Below are 16,374 nucleotides of genomic sequence, written 5' to 3' on the forward strand. Positions count from 1 at the left end.
GAGCAACCATCCTCGATCTCACTCGTTGCCACCTGCACCGACGACGTGAGCGCAGGCCAATTATATTTAGAGACGAATCAAAGTAAAGTGTAAGGTGAAGAGGGAGGAATTTCTTCAGATTCGCGTCACAGTTCTGTCGTCTCACACTGGTCACACAAATCAACACTGAAATAAATATAGGAAAAAGGAAAAACGAGTTTTGAAGATGATTTAGAAATTATCAGTGGTTATTTCCCAGAGAAATACAAAGTATAAAGGAATTCATTTGACCTGTTTTTAAAAAAAAACTTTTCTTGTCTGATGGTTGTAAATCTAAGGTAAAGCCAGCGATGTGTTTGCGTCAGATGTGAAAAACAATCAATTATTATGTCGCTTGTCTTTGACGCTGGACCACATGTTTGACACCCCCAACTTAATTTGAATTATATTTGATAATAGCATTGATAAAGTCACAATGTCGAGGCTATAACAATACTAATATTGACAAATCTTTTTGTTAACTATATTATAAGTACTAGTCATAGTGATACTACATTTCCCATGATGCAGCTCGCCAGCAGTTACTTGTGCGCGTGCAGAGGAGGCGCGGCTGACGTCACAGGACCGCAGCTGACTCGTTCTTATAATTAACAATTAAAGGACAATAAACTAAAACCGTGAATCACAAGCAGAGATTTAAGTGAGCGACAGAAGGAATCCGAGTCACACTGAGACACGAACTGTGGTAAAGAGCAAAAGCCTCTTTTCTCTGAAGAATTTAGTCCAGTCGGCGTAAAGCTGATTAGTCCGTCCCGTTAAACCACCGCGCCACCGTGCGGTCTGTTTGTTATTGTTTACTTTTATTCATCAGCCGTGTTTACCCCCTCAGTCACAACAACGACCTCCAATCCGGTAAGACCCACCTCAACCCGGGCTTCGTGAGCGGGAGTAACGGTTCCCGACTCCACCTCCTCCTCCTCCACCTCCTCCTCCTCCTCCTACTCTGGTGAATGCGAGTCGGTTGAATTCACCGGAGCCGCTCACTCCTTGTCATCCTGCCGTTAATTCCGGGATTTACCCCCCACCCTCCCCCCTGCCGTAGTGCGCGTGCCGGGATTTCACCGCGTCAGCGTACGTCAGCGTGCGTCACGAAGCGACGACCCACCAAAATAATATTTGTTTTGCACAACATACATATAAGTAATTTAGACTTTTCCAATTTTTAGGAACGGAAAATATACATTTTGTCACAACGAAAATGAATCATGTCATTTATTTTTTTTACTGTTCTAATTCAACTACACTATGGACTGAAATTAAGAATTATATGCTGGGTAAAATAAAAAAAAAGTGCAAATTCATTGTGCAAAAATAGTAATATAATTCAGTTATTTAAAAAATCTAATTGGGAAATTTCACATTTACAAATGCGGACTGTCAAAAGAAAACCCAAATTTTGTCAAGTTCTATAGTGAATTTGAAGAACTCATTAAAACACAAAATAAAAAACACAATAAAAAGAAATAAAACTGTTGAGATGCATTCAAAACAGAACAATGAGACCATTTGCTCCCATGGCAACATTCTTATTAAACAATTCTCATTAAAAAATATTGGTCATTCTTATCTGTATTTATTTTAGTTAACTTTCTAATTGCCTGTCAAAGGGCTTACGATTATACAATTGTATTATTTGTGGGCAATGTTAAGAGTTGTTTTTGATTGCACTGTGGACATCCCCTCTTTATGCAAAAGGCAGTAAAACAGTAAATATGCAGGTCTCTTATCTACAGGCACAATGTTTAAACACAAAAATGCCTAATTTGGAATAAAGCTATTTAAAGGTTACAACTTCACTGTGTTGTTTCATATTTGATTAAAGAAAACTTCTAAACTCATCCATAAAATCTATGCTACTTACCAAAAGAAAGTACCCTCAAGCACGAAAATAAAATAGGGACAACTATTTTCACGTATTAAACTTAATCACAGTGCTGCAGTTGCATTTAAAAGATGAGATCACAATAAAGAATGAAACCAAACTAATGAGTAAAACCGAACCATTTCCTCTTTGACCCTCAGATTTACTCAACACGTCCGAAATGACGACTTTTGATTTATCCTTCAATTTATCAAATAAAAAAAAAAATCTTGATATAAATTCCATATTCATACACAAGTTATGATAGAAAGAAAGAGCAGACACATGCCAGATGCTAAGCGAAAGGGTTTATTACACAAAAAAATCTAAAACCTCACAACCTTAAGCACAGAAAGATGCTGAATGCTGCACTGATGTTGAACGTAACAGTGAATGGAAACGCATTTCCCAAAGTAACCAGGGAGTTTTCTAGCACAGGATTCAGAGAAATGTGGGGGGGTGGGAGACAAAAACAGAAAGACTGTCAATTTTAATCTTAACATTTAAGTTTTGGATTTTTTTTTTTTTTTATTCTACATAACTGCAGACAGTTAATTTTACACTAGACATGTAATCATTTAATTTCAGAGAATTTAATGCAATTCTGGGAAAGAAAGGTGGAAGAAATTTAGTTCATTAGCGAAAAACAAAAACCCAAAAACAAGATGATCTGAATTAAAGCTACACCTCGAAAACATGCTGGAAGGAGGAAACGCATGCAGAGATCACACTGTGGCTTGTGGAGTGAATTCATGTGTATTATGTGGTGTTCAGGGAACACAAGCAGAAAAAAGGAAAAAAAAAAACACACTGAATATCGTGCTTCCAGGGAGGCGGTCACAATTAAACAAGCAACCTGGAAGCGATGATGGTTTCACTACCTCATGAGCAGATAACAACACATAATGGAGGTCAACAAGAGCGGCATATTGCCTACAGAAACACCCGCCGTACAAAAAAAAAAAAAAAAACGACAAATAAATATGTCAAGTATAAAACTCTGGGAAACACTGTCCCCGATAAGTTGTTCCACTCTGAAGCGAAATATGAGAGACACTGCCCTCGATAAATACACACGTAAAAAAAACTAACAAAACACAATGGTAGGCAAAAACTACCGTCATATCATCATTATGGAAGGCACTGCTCCCGATAATGGGTTTTTAATTATGGAAGGCACTGCTCCCGATAATAATATCGTAACTGCTCCAAAGCAGACTGCGCAACATAAATGGCTTTCCTGTGTTTGACCAATCAAACTCAGTTTTTATTATTGGGCTTTCCACTTTTGTCATTCTACAATCTCTGTAGTATATCCAATTTTTATGTATTTGTGAGAGAACCGAGAACTCCGTCTCCTGGCTTACCTACAATATTTAAACTATTTCTCTTTTGCTCTACTACTCTAACATCAAATAAAACTTTTCATTGGCCTTTATAGTTAGAATTGTGGGGAGGAATGAAGAGCAATGCAAGTCACTGCCTAAAGTCAATCTCCATGCAGGAGGAGGAGGAACGAGAGTCCGGGGAGAATAAAAACTTAACTTTAGAAGCTCCATTTTATCAGCAACAGTTGAGGAGTTGTTTGTGTAGCAGATGCTGCCCTAAGGTTCGACAGTATAACCGTCATAATTATGGAAGGCACTGCTTCCGATAATATATAAAACAAACAGTAGCTTTGTAGCGGGCACTGCCACCGACAAAGAAAAGAAAAAAAAAAGTAAAACATAAATAAGGTTTCTCAGTGATTCAATGGCAAGAGGTCACAGCGACTGCTTGGACTGGTTCGGCGTGTCGGGGCGCTGCAGGAGGAGAGGAGGCCGATTTGTCAGTAGCGCTTCGTTTCTTCAAGTATTTAAAGCCAAGTCACAGTTTCCGTCTCCTCCTGGATTTTTCTCGTATTAAAAAACTGACGATGAGCCTGAGTTTAATGGAAGGGACGACCTCTGATTGACAGCTTGTGTTTCAACACCGGTACTGGAGCTCCACTTAATTTACTTTTCAAAACGCAGTCAAACAAACACACACACACGCACACACACGCACACACACGCGCGCGCCCACGAGGCCGAGACCCGCTTCAGATCTGGTTGTCGAGCTCCCAGACGTTTCCCATCATGGCGTTGGCGCAGCCCTGCAGGTTCCAGGTGGCCAGGGCCAGCTGGGTGTGCAGCTCCGTCATGTTGTCTGTCGCAGCGATGGACTCCAAAGTGTGAGGGCCACGGCCGAACAGGAGGTGACGGAAAGGAGTGTCGGCCGGGGACACGTACGGAGAGAGAAGCCCCTCCTCGACCTGAAACCGAGGAGAGAAAATCCGGAAATTGTAATCCATCTAATCATCGCCTCAAGCCGATGGCCTGCCCGAGGCCCTCGCACTGTCCATCATTTGGATTGCTTGAAATCTGATGTGTATTTACAGCTACAGAGCAGAGGAGTGGGAGTCAGCGCATTACCATCATGAGTCTGTCGTTGATGGCTCGACAGGCCTCCTTGTCATTCAGGTCGGTGTTGGCGATGGAGTTTTGAATGCTGCTGGCAGCGCGCATGAAGGAGCCTCGTGCTCGGCTCAGCCACTGGGGACTAACGCCCGTCAGACGACCAGACTACAAAACGGAGAAGCATTCATATTTCAATATTGTTCCATAAATCTAAACGCTACAACCTGAACATGAAATGAAAGAAGAAGAAGAGATGCTGACCGCTGTGAGCTGGCCGACCCGTCTGTAGACTTGGGACACGGACTTCATGAGGACGCCGCTGTACCGGCTCACGTCGAAACTCAGCAGGTGGTCGTGGACGAGACGCAGAGCCATGCGGCCGGCGAGCTGCGAGGCCGCCGCGGTCATCTGGCTGATGCTGTGGCCGGTTTCGTATCGGAGGTGATCCATGTTGTCCAGGTTGGTGCCGAAGTACGTGTAGTACTCCACCTTAAAATGCCAGCACACACGTGTAAAAAAAAAAAAAAACACCCAAATTATAAGGTTTAAATTGAGACATTTATGGTTAATGACGATAGTCCTAGGTTTTTTTTTTTTCCCTGTTTAAATTGATTAAAAGTTAGGATTTGGACTCACTTTGGGCGAGATAAAGTGGAAGGAGATGGCGGGAATTCCAGAAAAAGCCAGGAAGGGATACGCAGGGTCGTCCATTGTCATTGGCTTCATTCTGCACACAGGAGAGATTTATAAAGTATTGTGCAGATTCAACTAACTAAAAAAGCCTGTTTTTATAAAAACAGATGAAGTTGTTTTACTCAATGACTTTAAATGTGTCAATAACCACTGACTGCAATAAAAGCTTCGCAAAACCTCATCATCTGCTCTAATTTCTAAGTCAAAAACATTCAAGTTGATGAAAACAAACTCAACATTTGATAAGAATATAGTACATTGCTGTAAAATACAGCAATCGTGTCATTATCTGGTAGGTCACACATCTAAACGTTGTAAATTGGTCAATTTGCATTTTGAATTATCCATATTAGTCAGCCGAGACCAAATGACATCAAAAGGTCCAGAAACACACAACGCTTAAGAAACTGTCCTTCATGAAGACCACGTCAGAAATTACAAGTTAGATTCACCTCAAGTGTTTTTCCTCAACTGGAGGTCTTCATTACCAACACTGTCATATTGTAAAGTAAATTCATGTGCAGGTTTGTACTTACGCTGTAGCCGCCCATTCTTGTCCCACCATGTCGTACACTGTGCCGGAGCCAAGAGGGCTCTTCACCTGCAGGAATACAGCAAGCAGATACGAGTCAGGAAACCATTTATCTGGTTTGAACTAAGCTGAATCACCAAAAAGCACGTTTTGTTTTTATTTATCGATTTACCTCCTTCATTGTGCTCTCCAGGAGGCTGTACAGCAAAGGGCTCGCCGAGGCAGTGAAGCTCCCACGGCCTTGTGTCAGAAGAGACTCAGTTAAACAATTGCAGTACAAAAAAGATATGCGTGTGTGTGTGTGTGTAATATGTACATACCCAAGACAAGTGCGTCCAGACTTATGTAGGCAAAGACATTTTTCCCGATAGACGCCATATGGGCCTAAGAAATGCACGTGAATAAAACAATTAAAATTGTGCTTCTTTCAATCAGGCGCATTTCTTTATTTATTTTTTGCTTCCAAATCACAACAAGCATGGAGTTCTTACCTCCAACCACTCGGTGGCACCGACGCTTCCAAACTCTCCGGCACTAAAGCTGGCAAACACCACACTCCTCCTGGGCCTGAAGCCTTCTAAAGAAAGAAGACAGTGATAGAAAGATTCATGGCTCGACTCTGAATCAGAGGCTTGTAAACTTCCAGAGGCGCCAAGTAATCCGTATCCCTTACTGATGCAGTGAAATACTTGGTGAGGTCTCTTACCTTCCGTCACCGTGGCGTGGAAGGCCTTGGCGAGCTCCATCAGGATTGATGAGCCGACAGTGGCTTTGGCGTAACCCGGGCCCCAGGCGTCCCTCTGAGCTCCCAGCACGATGTACTGATCTGTGGTTCGATGTGAAAACGGGTCTCAGCACTCCGCGTGGTAGATGGACGTAACGGCGTCAATAGAAAGAGACCTACCGGGGTCGGTGAAGCCTTTGACCACTCCGAACACATTGTGGATCTCCTTGTTGACCAGCACGTTGTTCACCTCCATGACCACATCCTCCACGCCACCCAGTGTGTACGACACAGAGGGGAGGCGACCGATAAAGTCGACGTCACTTCCAGGACCACCGATTTTCCTACAATGGGTCAGACACAGTTTCAGGCATCGACACAGCAGGATTAAGGAAATTCTGTCAAGCGCATTGAATGCACCACGAAATCTCAACACCAACATAAGTTTTCATCCTAAGCTGGTGAAAGAATTCACTTGTGAGAAATAAAAAGTAGAATTATCTCAACCAGACCCTTGAAAGTGTGTGTGTTCAGCTGACAGAGTTCATGTGTGGTGAACTTTGTGAAATCATTTGGACATGAAACTCCAGATTATGCATCTTGTGTACAATTCCCACCAGCAGCCACCTTCTGGGTGAAGCTCCTTTTTGTGTACCAGCCGTTTCCACATAGTGCTTGTGTGTGTGTGTGGGAATTTTGTGGGCTATCGGCTGTACCGAAAGAGAGTTGTGGCCATGTTGGCGGTGATGGTCTGCGCTGGGATCTTGGGAAGACCCATCGACTGCTTCGGTGGGAACTGGGTGTGGTTGAAGGAGGGGAATCCAGGAGTGTAGGGGTCACCCGAACCCAGATGGACCTAAATGGTGGAAATGAATGAGAGGAAATTAGAGGGAAACCAATTTACATCCACAGCAATGTTAATCTGGTTCTCTGAACTCACATGTCCATAGAGTGGCGTGTTGGCGCGGTAGTCGAAATCTTGACTGTCAGGGTAGATCAAGACAGCGACGGCACCCATTGATGCAGCATTATCCACCTGGGAGAAGGGGGGAAAGAAAAAACTATTGGAGAATTGAAAGCAAATGTAGATTCAGTTTGTGATTTGAAGCCTGTGTAAGAAATTGAAATGCCGATTCTGAACTTGATCATACAGCAGTATTTATGACTGGAATGGACATACCTGCTCTGCGAAGCTGATCTTCCCGGCACGAAGCAGCACCACAGCACCTTTGAGCGCCACGTTTTTGCTCTGCACTGCATTCAGGTCCTCTTTTCGGCCGTAGTTACCGTAAACGAGCTTCCCCTGCAGACACAAACACGAGCGGGAGTCAGACCAATAAAACCTGACGGATCACGAGCGATCATCGGAGCCTGGATTTCTGGAACCATATCTTCAACACGATGCACAAATTATCATCTTATTGTTTTAATAAACAATAAGAGAAGGACACAACTTTTACGTATTACTCGTACACATCCAATAGAGGCATTATAAATAAATACTTTTACCAATCTGTGCAACATATAGTTCAATAAGATTAAAAAAAACACGTAAACCTTTGCAAGGGTGCCTCATCCCATAATACCTGCAAACACCAAGAAATCCTCCACAATTCCACTAATTTAACTAAAAACATAAATCGGTACTTCATACATTTGATAAATAGTTTAACTTTGAAAACAGTTAATGCGGTTTCCCTCAGGTTAGAGCCCCCATCGCAATCACATTTCAATAGTCGAGTCCACAATAACTACCATTTAAGATCGGCTAATAATCTACAGCTTTAAATCATACATGAAAAAAAACAAAACAAAAAAAAACAAATGCAGAGGATGTGGTTGCATTCCAACACTTAGTGAAGACAACTCTCCCTACATTTGGACTGATTAGCTTCAATTTGTCCATGAAAGGATTGAATGCCTGATAAGGGAAATACGGTTGAGATGATATGAACATATAGCTCCAGGTTTGTAATAATGACACCTCCTGCCGTCGGACTGCAAAGCTTTTTAACATCAAAAGTCACGGTTCAGTCCGATAACAGTCATATCAAAACTTCCATGAAAAGGCATCCCAGGTTCTACTTTAAGGCCATGGTACACTTTCTGGTGAAGACATGTCTTCAGAGTTGTGACTCACCTGAGCCCTGTCAGAGGCGCTGTAGGCCAGATACCCCGTCTGGTTAAAGACCACCGAACCAAATTCAATGAAGTTCGAGCGTTTGCTGCAGAGCAGAGGAAAAACCTTTTAGATTATTTTCTATGGTGTGGCTTCACAAAACAGGTCTGTAAAGGCTCGATAGACAAAATGAATGTAACTGGTAACTCAGTAAAGTCTTTAACTTTTAAAAGTCACCTCTAGATATCATACATCTAAAATTGCACATTTACCTGGGAGTATTGCCAGTATAATATATATTGTTTTCACAACCAATGCACTGCCTATTAATAAATTACAGCATTCAGAAACGGCTGAACAGGAACAGACCTGAGACTGACATGATAAAGACAACAACTTTGCTTTTTTTGCCAATTGTGAAGATAATTTAACCCATTCTTGACCTTAAGTCCTTCAGAGCATCATCTCTCGTATTCAGCTTTCATTTAAATGCTTCTGCTGTTGATTGGTTTGGTTTAGAGCAGCTGGAAGTGCTTTATTTCTTGCTACGTCAGTGTCGGGACCATTCTCAATGTTCAGCAGTCTGGATGCGGTGTGAAGATTGTACGGACCTGCTTGGTGTTGGCAGCTGAACGTAGTGGATGTCCGTCCATGGATCCATGTGCAGATCATTGAAGGTTTTAAAGATCTGGTCTGCAAGGTGCATATCTTCCACACTTCCTGCTGCACGGCTGGGCACATCAAAGAGCCTGTAGAGATTCATATATATATATATACATATTTAAAAAAAACAAAAAGAAATCGGCACTCAAGCTCAAATCTAGTGGTGCTCCTTTACGAGAAAAGGCTTTCTAAATGACTTTGTAGTAAATGTCAAAGTGTTGCTTCAAGAGGAAATGAATTCAAATGTTTCAGAGTTTAACAAAAACACGACAGTCGTCATTTCCTTGTGTGAAAAAAGCAAAGCCGATTGTGATCTAAGATTATGGAGGGATTTGTTAAAAAGCAAGTCTTTCCTCATTTGAGGTGACCCCTGCCTGGCAGCCGTGCGCCACAATCAAGTCATTCATAATCAACGATCCCTGAGAATACTTGTTAGAGACATGTTGCACAAGACAGAAATTCTTCCGCCTTTGTCAGACTGGTCCAACGTGCAGTACGACCCTCCGAGAAGTTAAATCAATAACTTTATTTTTAATTTCTAAACTATGACACCTTCATCTCTTTTTGAATTGCATCTTAAAACCCACCTCGTCTCTTGGATTTTAACATGATGAAAGATGCCGATATTTACATGTGAGCCCTTTTATTGTGTTTGATTTGCATACAAAACTTTGGCTCCCTGAAGTTGTTTCTGTACTTTTCGCTGATAAATCATCAGTTGTTAAAAGTTTGTGAAAAGATATTTAGTAAAATGAACACGTTCTAATAATGCACATGTCTTTACACAGATGTTGTCAGTTCTAAGTTACTATACTGACCGACTGCTTACAGGATTTCTATTTTTGTCCACAAAACGATGCCAAAGCAAAATTTTTGGCTGTAATCTGAAATGGGGTTAGGGACAAGATGACCCAGTGACGTTACGGTAGACAAAAACTTGACAGGGAGCGTTTTGCAAATTAACGAGTCACAAAAGGTACGACAGAGCAAAAGGAGATCAGTAGGCTTGTGGACGTGTGTGTGTTAATTATCTGCGTACTTCAGCGTCTCGTCGAAGGCCGAGCTGCTCAGTCTGTCCGTGAGGATTCGGGTGGCGGTGCTCCAGTCCATGGAAGGCTCGGGTGCGACGGGAGCTTGTGGTCCGGGTGACGACGGTGCCTGACTCTGGTTGTTTTTGGTGGTCTGGCCTGGTGCCGCTGCTGCACAGTTCACAGGCCCCACCTGAGGTTTACTGTGGCTGATTAAACCAACCAGGAAGCCTGGAGGACAAAAGAGAGAAACGGTAAATAAAAAAAATAAAACATTTCATGGCACTCATGTTCAGACCAGAAATTCACCTGTTACAGAGACAAAAAGACTCAATAAAACATTGTTCTGCTCAAGCCATTTTAAATATTTAGCTGAAATACACCAAAAGAAGCCTCTCTGGTTTAATTCAGTAAAGAAATTCTTTGAAAAACACCAGAGTTTTAAACACGAGTTTGGACTGTCAGTTTTACTTCCGTCTTCACAATAATTGCCTACTTCTTCAAATTGTTTTTGTTCCACATCATCGTTATTAATTCATTTGTAAACCGGTTTGGACCAGAGTTGGTTTTTTTAAGTGCTGAAGTCACTTCAGGCCAACAACAAGGACATTTCTTTAATGGACCAACCTTTTAAAAAAAACACTAAATTAACAAGCATGTTTTGTGTTTTCTAAAATAATCACATGCAAACAGCCAGTTACAGTGAAGATTATATTAAACACTAACTTGTCCTTAAAACTGATAATAAATGTGACAAATTGAGGTTTTTGCGTGTTGAGGTTGCCCGAGCGAAACCCACCAATAAGAAAGATGAGCAGGACCCCGAGCACCGTATAAAGAACAGTGCGCCGACTGGTACGCGCCGGCGCCGGCCTGAAGGTCGGCGAGCCACCCGCCTCGGCCTCGGTGGCGTCGTCAGACAGTTTGACCTCGGCGTGTCTCTCGCCGTCCTCCGTCGGCTGCAGAGTGAATCTGCTGTACCGCTCGCTTTTAATCTGGACAAGATAAGACCAAGTATGAGAGCAATGTGCTGCTGATTCAACAGCTGCAGGAGAGCTTCACCGAGAGCCCACACACCTATCTCAGGAGAAATTCGTGGAAAAACTACATGTTATTGCTATTTCTACACTTGTGACAAAATACTTGAAACTTTTTAGTTTAGAGGCATAATTATGGCCTCTGACTAATAAAACCTGAGGAAACATATATATGCTAAACAAAAAATAAAGTATGAAATACTTTAGCTTATGTGTTATGGTTATGTTTGAAAATTTATAAACATTTAATAATAAAAAAAAAAAAAATATATATATATATATATATATATATTCCTACCATGTTGTTGAATCCCGACCTGATTCGCTCCATCGTCACCGCTGCTGTGCTGAAGACACAAGACAAACGGACCATGAGGTTGTGAAAACACACACACACAGAGGAGGAGCAATGAAATGAGGGAAGCACGGGAGAGAATGGGGTGTGTGGTGAACCGCATTTACAAAAGTTCCACTTTCATAACGAGTGAAACATTTTTATTTCAAGCAGGCACAAGAAGAACACGAGGAGTATAAGAATTAATGGTTTCACACACATGATTGTTCATGTCACTTCGACATTGTTAAGCAGTTAAATCAGAAGACCGATTGATACATTAAAAGCAGTGAATTATAATTCACACAGTGAATAGCAGCTTTCACAAAGTTATGTGTCCATAAAACCCCAAAATAAAGCTTTGCAGTAGATATTCAGGGCAAACCAGAAGATCTGCATGCCATAACCGACTCTAGGAAACAAGCATTTACGGCACGGCAATGTCGTTTCCTGGATCAGCCGTGTTTGGTAGTTTCCCCATTGTGACCAAGATAAACCCTCCAGGTGTGAGCGTGTTCAAATTCATCCGTGAAGTCTGCGTGGCAGGAAATAAAAATCTAACCACCGAGCTAGTTTTATATTCAGCGAGCAGATATGAGTGTACCTGCATCAAAATGATAAGATATTGATCATCTTTTAAAAAGATTACAGGCAACACGAATGTTAATAAATAAAAGACCGCACACACACACACACATTAACTACCCCTGTACACAGATGAGCCATAACAATATGAACACTGAAAGGCAAAGTGAATAACATTGATTGTGTGGGGTCATCAGTGGATGGAACCTTCATGTTTACTTAGCTTCACTGCTTAATAACGTTGGTGACTGGTTACAGTAAAACTGCAGCCCTTTTGGGGGTTTCCCAGTTCACACATTGGTCCTAAATGAACTTGAATAATTTTATTTCGGAGACATTTCTTGTTTAGTTTATTACTGATTTGATGCTGCCTTTTATTTGAATCTTTCATTCTTTATCTTATCTGATCTTTATTTGCCATTCTGACAGTTCCCCATGTCTCATGCTTAATTCTTTGACAGATTGATGATTCAATTACCATTTATTTATTGACCAAATGCATACATGAATGTGAATGTACTACCTGGGAAACTACAAATTAATTTCCCCTTGTGGGATAAATAAAATTGTCTGAACTGAAATCATAGCATTACTATAAAGCAGCCCACATGTTCCCCTGATATCGTGCAGGGTTAATCAGTATTTGTCTACAGTCCTCCCAGGAAGGAAGGAGAGACTTATTGATGCCCTGGGGACCCAATCGCTCAACTTCCGGCACTTGCGGGATCTGCTGCAGAGATCGTGGCGCCGGATAGAAGAGCCGACCTTCAGGGGTGAAGCGGAGGTCCATCGCTGGACAGATCAGGTCACATTTGCAGTAAAATAAAAGATGACTTATTCAACATTGGAGAGGTAGCCATAATTTTTTAACCGATCTCTGGCGCAAAACCAGAGCAAGCACACTTTGATGTTGAAGATGAAACAATTCATCAATTGATTGTGCAACACAGATATTACACAGAAAGGAAAGTGACTCATAACGAACTGTGTGACAGTGCAGTTTAACCACGAGGAACGTTTAAGTATCCATTTGACTGCAACACAGAAGTGTTTGAGTGCAATACAGAAAGAAAAACTTAATTCTCTTTTAAGGATTATGGGAATATTTTTAACTGAACTATAGTCCTACATATTTTTAGAGCCATAAACTACACCACCAAAGTAGAAAAGATTGTTTTGATGGTTTATGCCTTCACTCCTGTAATGTCACTATGAGGATTCTGATACTTCTCATAAGACCCTTTATCACGTCTATGAAAACTACCAGTATGCAGTGAAATGGGGCTTTGAGGCAACACGGGATTCATTCTGCTTCCTCTCAGGACTTTAGCAAAGCAATTCTCCCATCAGACAAGAACTGTGTAAAACATTTAAATCATGAACTTCTCAGTACAGCCAAAAACAGAAATTATTGAGCATATAAAAAAGTAGAAGTTATTTTAGAGAAAGGGGCAGTAGTAATACTAGTATAGGTAAATAATTCTACGCTGCACAGCCTCAATCAGTCCTCATTTACTTCTTAACTCTATAACAATTTCATTCACCTTTCTTAGAATCTCAAATATTCCCTCACAAAGAGATTAAACGTCTCAAGACAACACCCGGTACGTGCCGCGACCTTCACCTCACACGGAAAACACACAGACAGGTTCAACGAGGAAAACGCGGCGACCTTCACCTTGTATTTCCACAACACATGCGCTCGCATTGTTTTCAGCTTTTGTCAATCTGAAACCATACCGCTGAGACATGGAGGAGGAGAAGGAGGAAGCATTTACTGTAAAACCCATTTAGAAAGCTCTCAGGTCCGCCTCAGCAATTACTCATGCAACATGACAGTCACATTCTGCCTGAAGGGAGAATAAACATAGGTGTTTGCTCTCCTAATGAAAAAAACCATAAAAGAAAAAAATAATAAAATAAAAAGATTATTTTACACCAGAGTGTGAGATCTCCCGTCTTCCAAGAGAGTTTCCATCTGTCTGCACAGCCTTGTGGTAGCTTGGTCAGTTTTTACTAATAATAGCTTGACAGGTACACACAACCGTCTGAACGTTGGCAAACAGGTGTGTCGAGTGTTTGATGCAGTTACTCTGTGCACAGCCAACAGAAACTCAGTCTTGATACGCCTCGTGATCATTATTCCAAATAAAGAAAAACCGTTGATGGGAACTAAGCCTGAATGCCACATGCAAAGAAAAAATGTCAACATGCATTACCAAACCTGCACTTTCCTCACATTTCATGTCTCAACTGCTGCTGTAGAACATACATACACACGCATATATATATATATATATATATATATATATATATATATATATATATATACACACACATGGATTTTGAATACAAAATGTATGCTGACTCAATTTGTTCTTAGACTATATATTGACCTTGATAGGTAATCATATAAACTTTAATCTTAATGAGACATAAATAGAAAATACAATCAGGAAAACCATCAACCAAATGTGGCAGTTTCTCAGCAATTAAACTTTAAGTTATTGAACCACTCACGAGATAGTAATCTTCAATTAACTCAATAAAAAGCACACACATCCTGCACACGATCAAGTTTTAAAAGCAAAAAACATCCATATGTTAAACTGGTAATCTAAAAGAGGGAAATGAATGCTTGGATAGCAAGAGATATCTGGTGGTTATATGAAATATTACATTTCAGGTATTGACCTCAAACATCAAGCCATGTTTCATTTGCATACGATACGACATATAATCTTGTCGTGGCACATTTGCGGTGTTAAACTTTAAAATATAGGACATGTGTTACAGGAAGAGACCCCACGTGCTTCCTAGACAGGAAGCCACCTGCACGCGGATCATTTTATGATTATAACAATTAATATTAAAGCGTTCACTTCATTTTAGACGGGCGCCAATACTGCTTTGGGGCAGGAACACGGCTTACAGTCACTCATGGGCGCAAACAAGGACACTAGGAGAGGAAATAAGGACGTTAACGTAAAAATTAGCACGTTAATATTGAGCTAAAGTGGTTTATGTCGGCGGTGTTTAATGAATGCAGCGAGCGAGACAGCAAAACGTCGAGGAATTGCGTGAAACGTGCCACAGTGCCACAAACCGAAGCCAATAAACGTCAGTAAAATCAAAGATACGTACATATTCTTCATTTTTATGTGGTAAATTGATTCGAAATAGTGGCTCACCTTCACGAGACAACCCTGCAACCTCTCCGAGTGCGGAAGCGCGCTGCTCCTTATTAGGATTTCCGTCTCACGTACAGTGCGTCATCACTATCGTATAGGCACGTCACACGCACGGTGAGGGGCGTGGTTAGATGTTTGGCGGCAGATTCCTCACTTGTAATGCAAGGCAAATGTATTTATAGCATCATTCAGACACAAAGCAGTCCACTGTGCTTTACGAGGAAATACGTTCAAATGAAGCGATTAAGAAAGACGTAATAAATAATATCAAAATGTATCAAGGTAAATCAAATGAAGTATATATATATATTAACCCTGTTAAATATAAATGTAACTGGATTTGATGCATTACAGTCCATCATGCACGATCATCCCATGAAAATATGACAAGTGAACAATAGCTGTGTGCTCAGTTAAAAAGACAGACTTTGATAAGTTGTATGAGTGAAGAACACATTGAAAAATAAACCATGATCATGGACAATGAGCTGATTTCTATTTGCATTCAAAGTTAACTTCAAAGTGCAAATTGCCCAGGAAATTATATATCATGTGTCCAGACGTATTTTGACCCTCTGGCGAACTGCTGAGAGCTGTGGAGTGTGACTGGAGTGGGTGCAGGGCCCAGAAGTCAGATAAAGCAAATGTAATGGGTTAAGCCAAGCTGGGTCCTTTAGCTGTTCAGCTGAACCGCTCTGTCTTTCAGAGAGTTTCCTTCCGTCCTTACTCTTCTCAGCTCCTCGGACAGCGAGGGGCCCCACGCGTAAAAGCGCACCGGAGCGTCCTGCGTGGTTCCGCGGAACATCTGGAGACGAGTTTGGGTTCAACAGCGGCAAACACGCGGCTCTGCTCGTGTGGGGGGTCTGAAATTCAATCAGCGGTGCGAGAAGCTCATGATTCACAATACTGTCACCAGGTACAACCGCCTCCTCCTTCCCATCACATAATCTCCCCTTCACGGCTTAAAGGTTCGATTTAAATGAGAAGCGCAGCTGTAAACTCCATTAAAAGTTCATTAATTCTTGTGCAAGTCAAACGTGACCCGAGGCTTTCCTTCAGTTTATCAACAATGAACTGACCTCAAATCTCCAATTGAGACCGAAAAACATTCAGACTCGTATTTTAGTTCC

General features: G+C 41.4%; 1 protein-coding gene across 1 annotated transcript; it reads right to left on the reverse strand.

Annotated features, from left to right (window-relative positions):
* Positions 1–2,195: 2,195 nt before the first annotated feature.
* tfr1b (transferrin receptor 1b) lies at positions 2,196–15,288 on the reverse strand. The gene is made up of 19 exons (XM_080514695.1): positions 15,245–15,288; positions 11,433–11,481; positions 10,897–11,092; positions 10,109–10,328; positions 9,018–9,155; positions 8,428–8,512; positions 7,468–7,590; positions 7,228–7,323; positions 7,004–7,143; positions 6,468–6,631; positions 6,270–6,389; positions 6,055–6,140; positions 5,884–5,947; positions 5,736–5,803; positions 5,568–5,632; positions 4,975–5,065; positions 4,600–4,827; positions 4,354–4,503; positions 2,196–4,193 (listed from the first exon to the last, which is right to left on the reverse strand). The coding sequence occupies exons 2-19, from the start codon at positions 11,463–11,465 to the stop codon at positions 3,981–3,983; spliced, it is 2,280 nt and encodes a 759-aa protein (XP_080370821.1). The 5' UTR covers positions 11,466–11,481; positions 15,245–15,288; the 3' UTR covers positions 2,196–3,980.
* Positions 15,289–16,374: the final 1,086 nt, after the last annotated feature.

This window comes from Blennius ocellaris (genome assembly GCF_963422515.1).
Source record: "Blennius ocellaris genome assembly, chromosome: 19".
NCBI lineage: Eukaryota > Metazoa > Chordata > Actinopteri > Blenniiformes > Blenniidae > Blennius > Blennius ocellaris.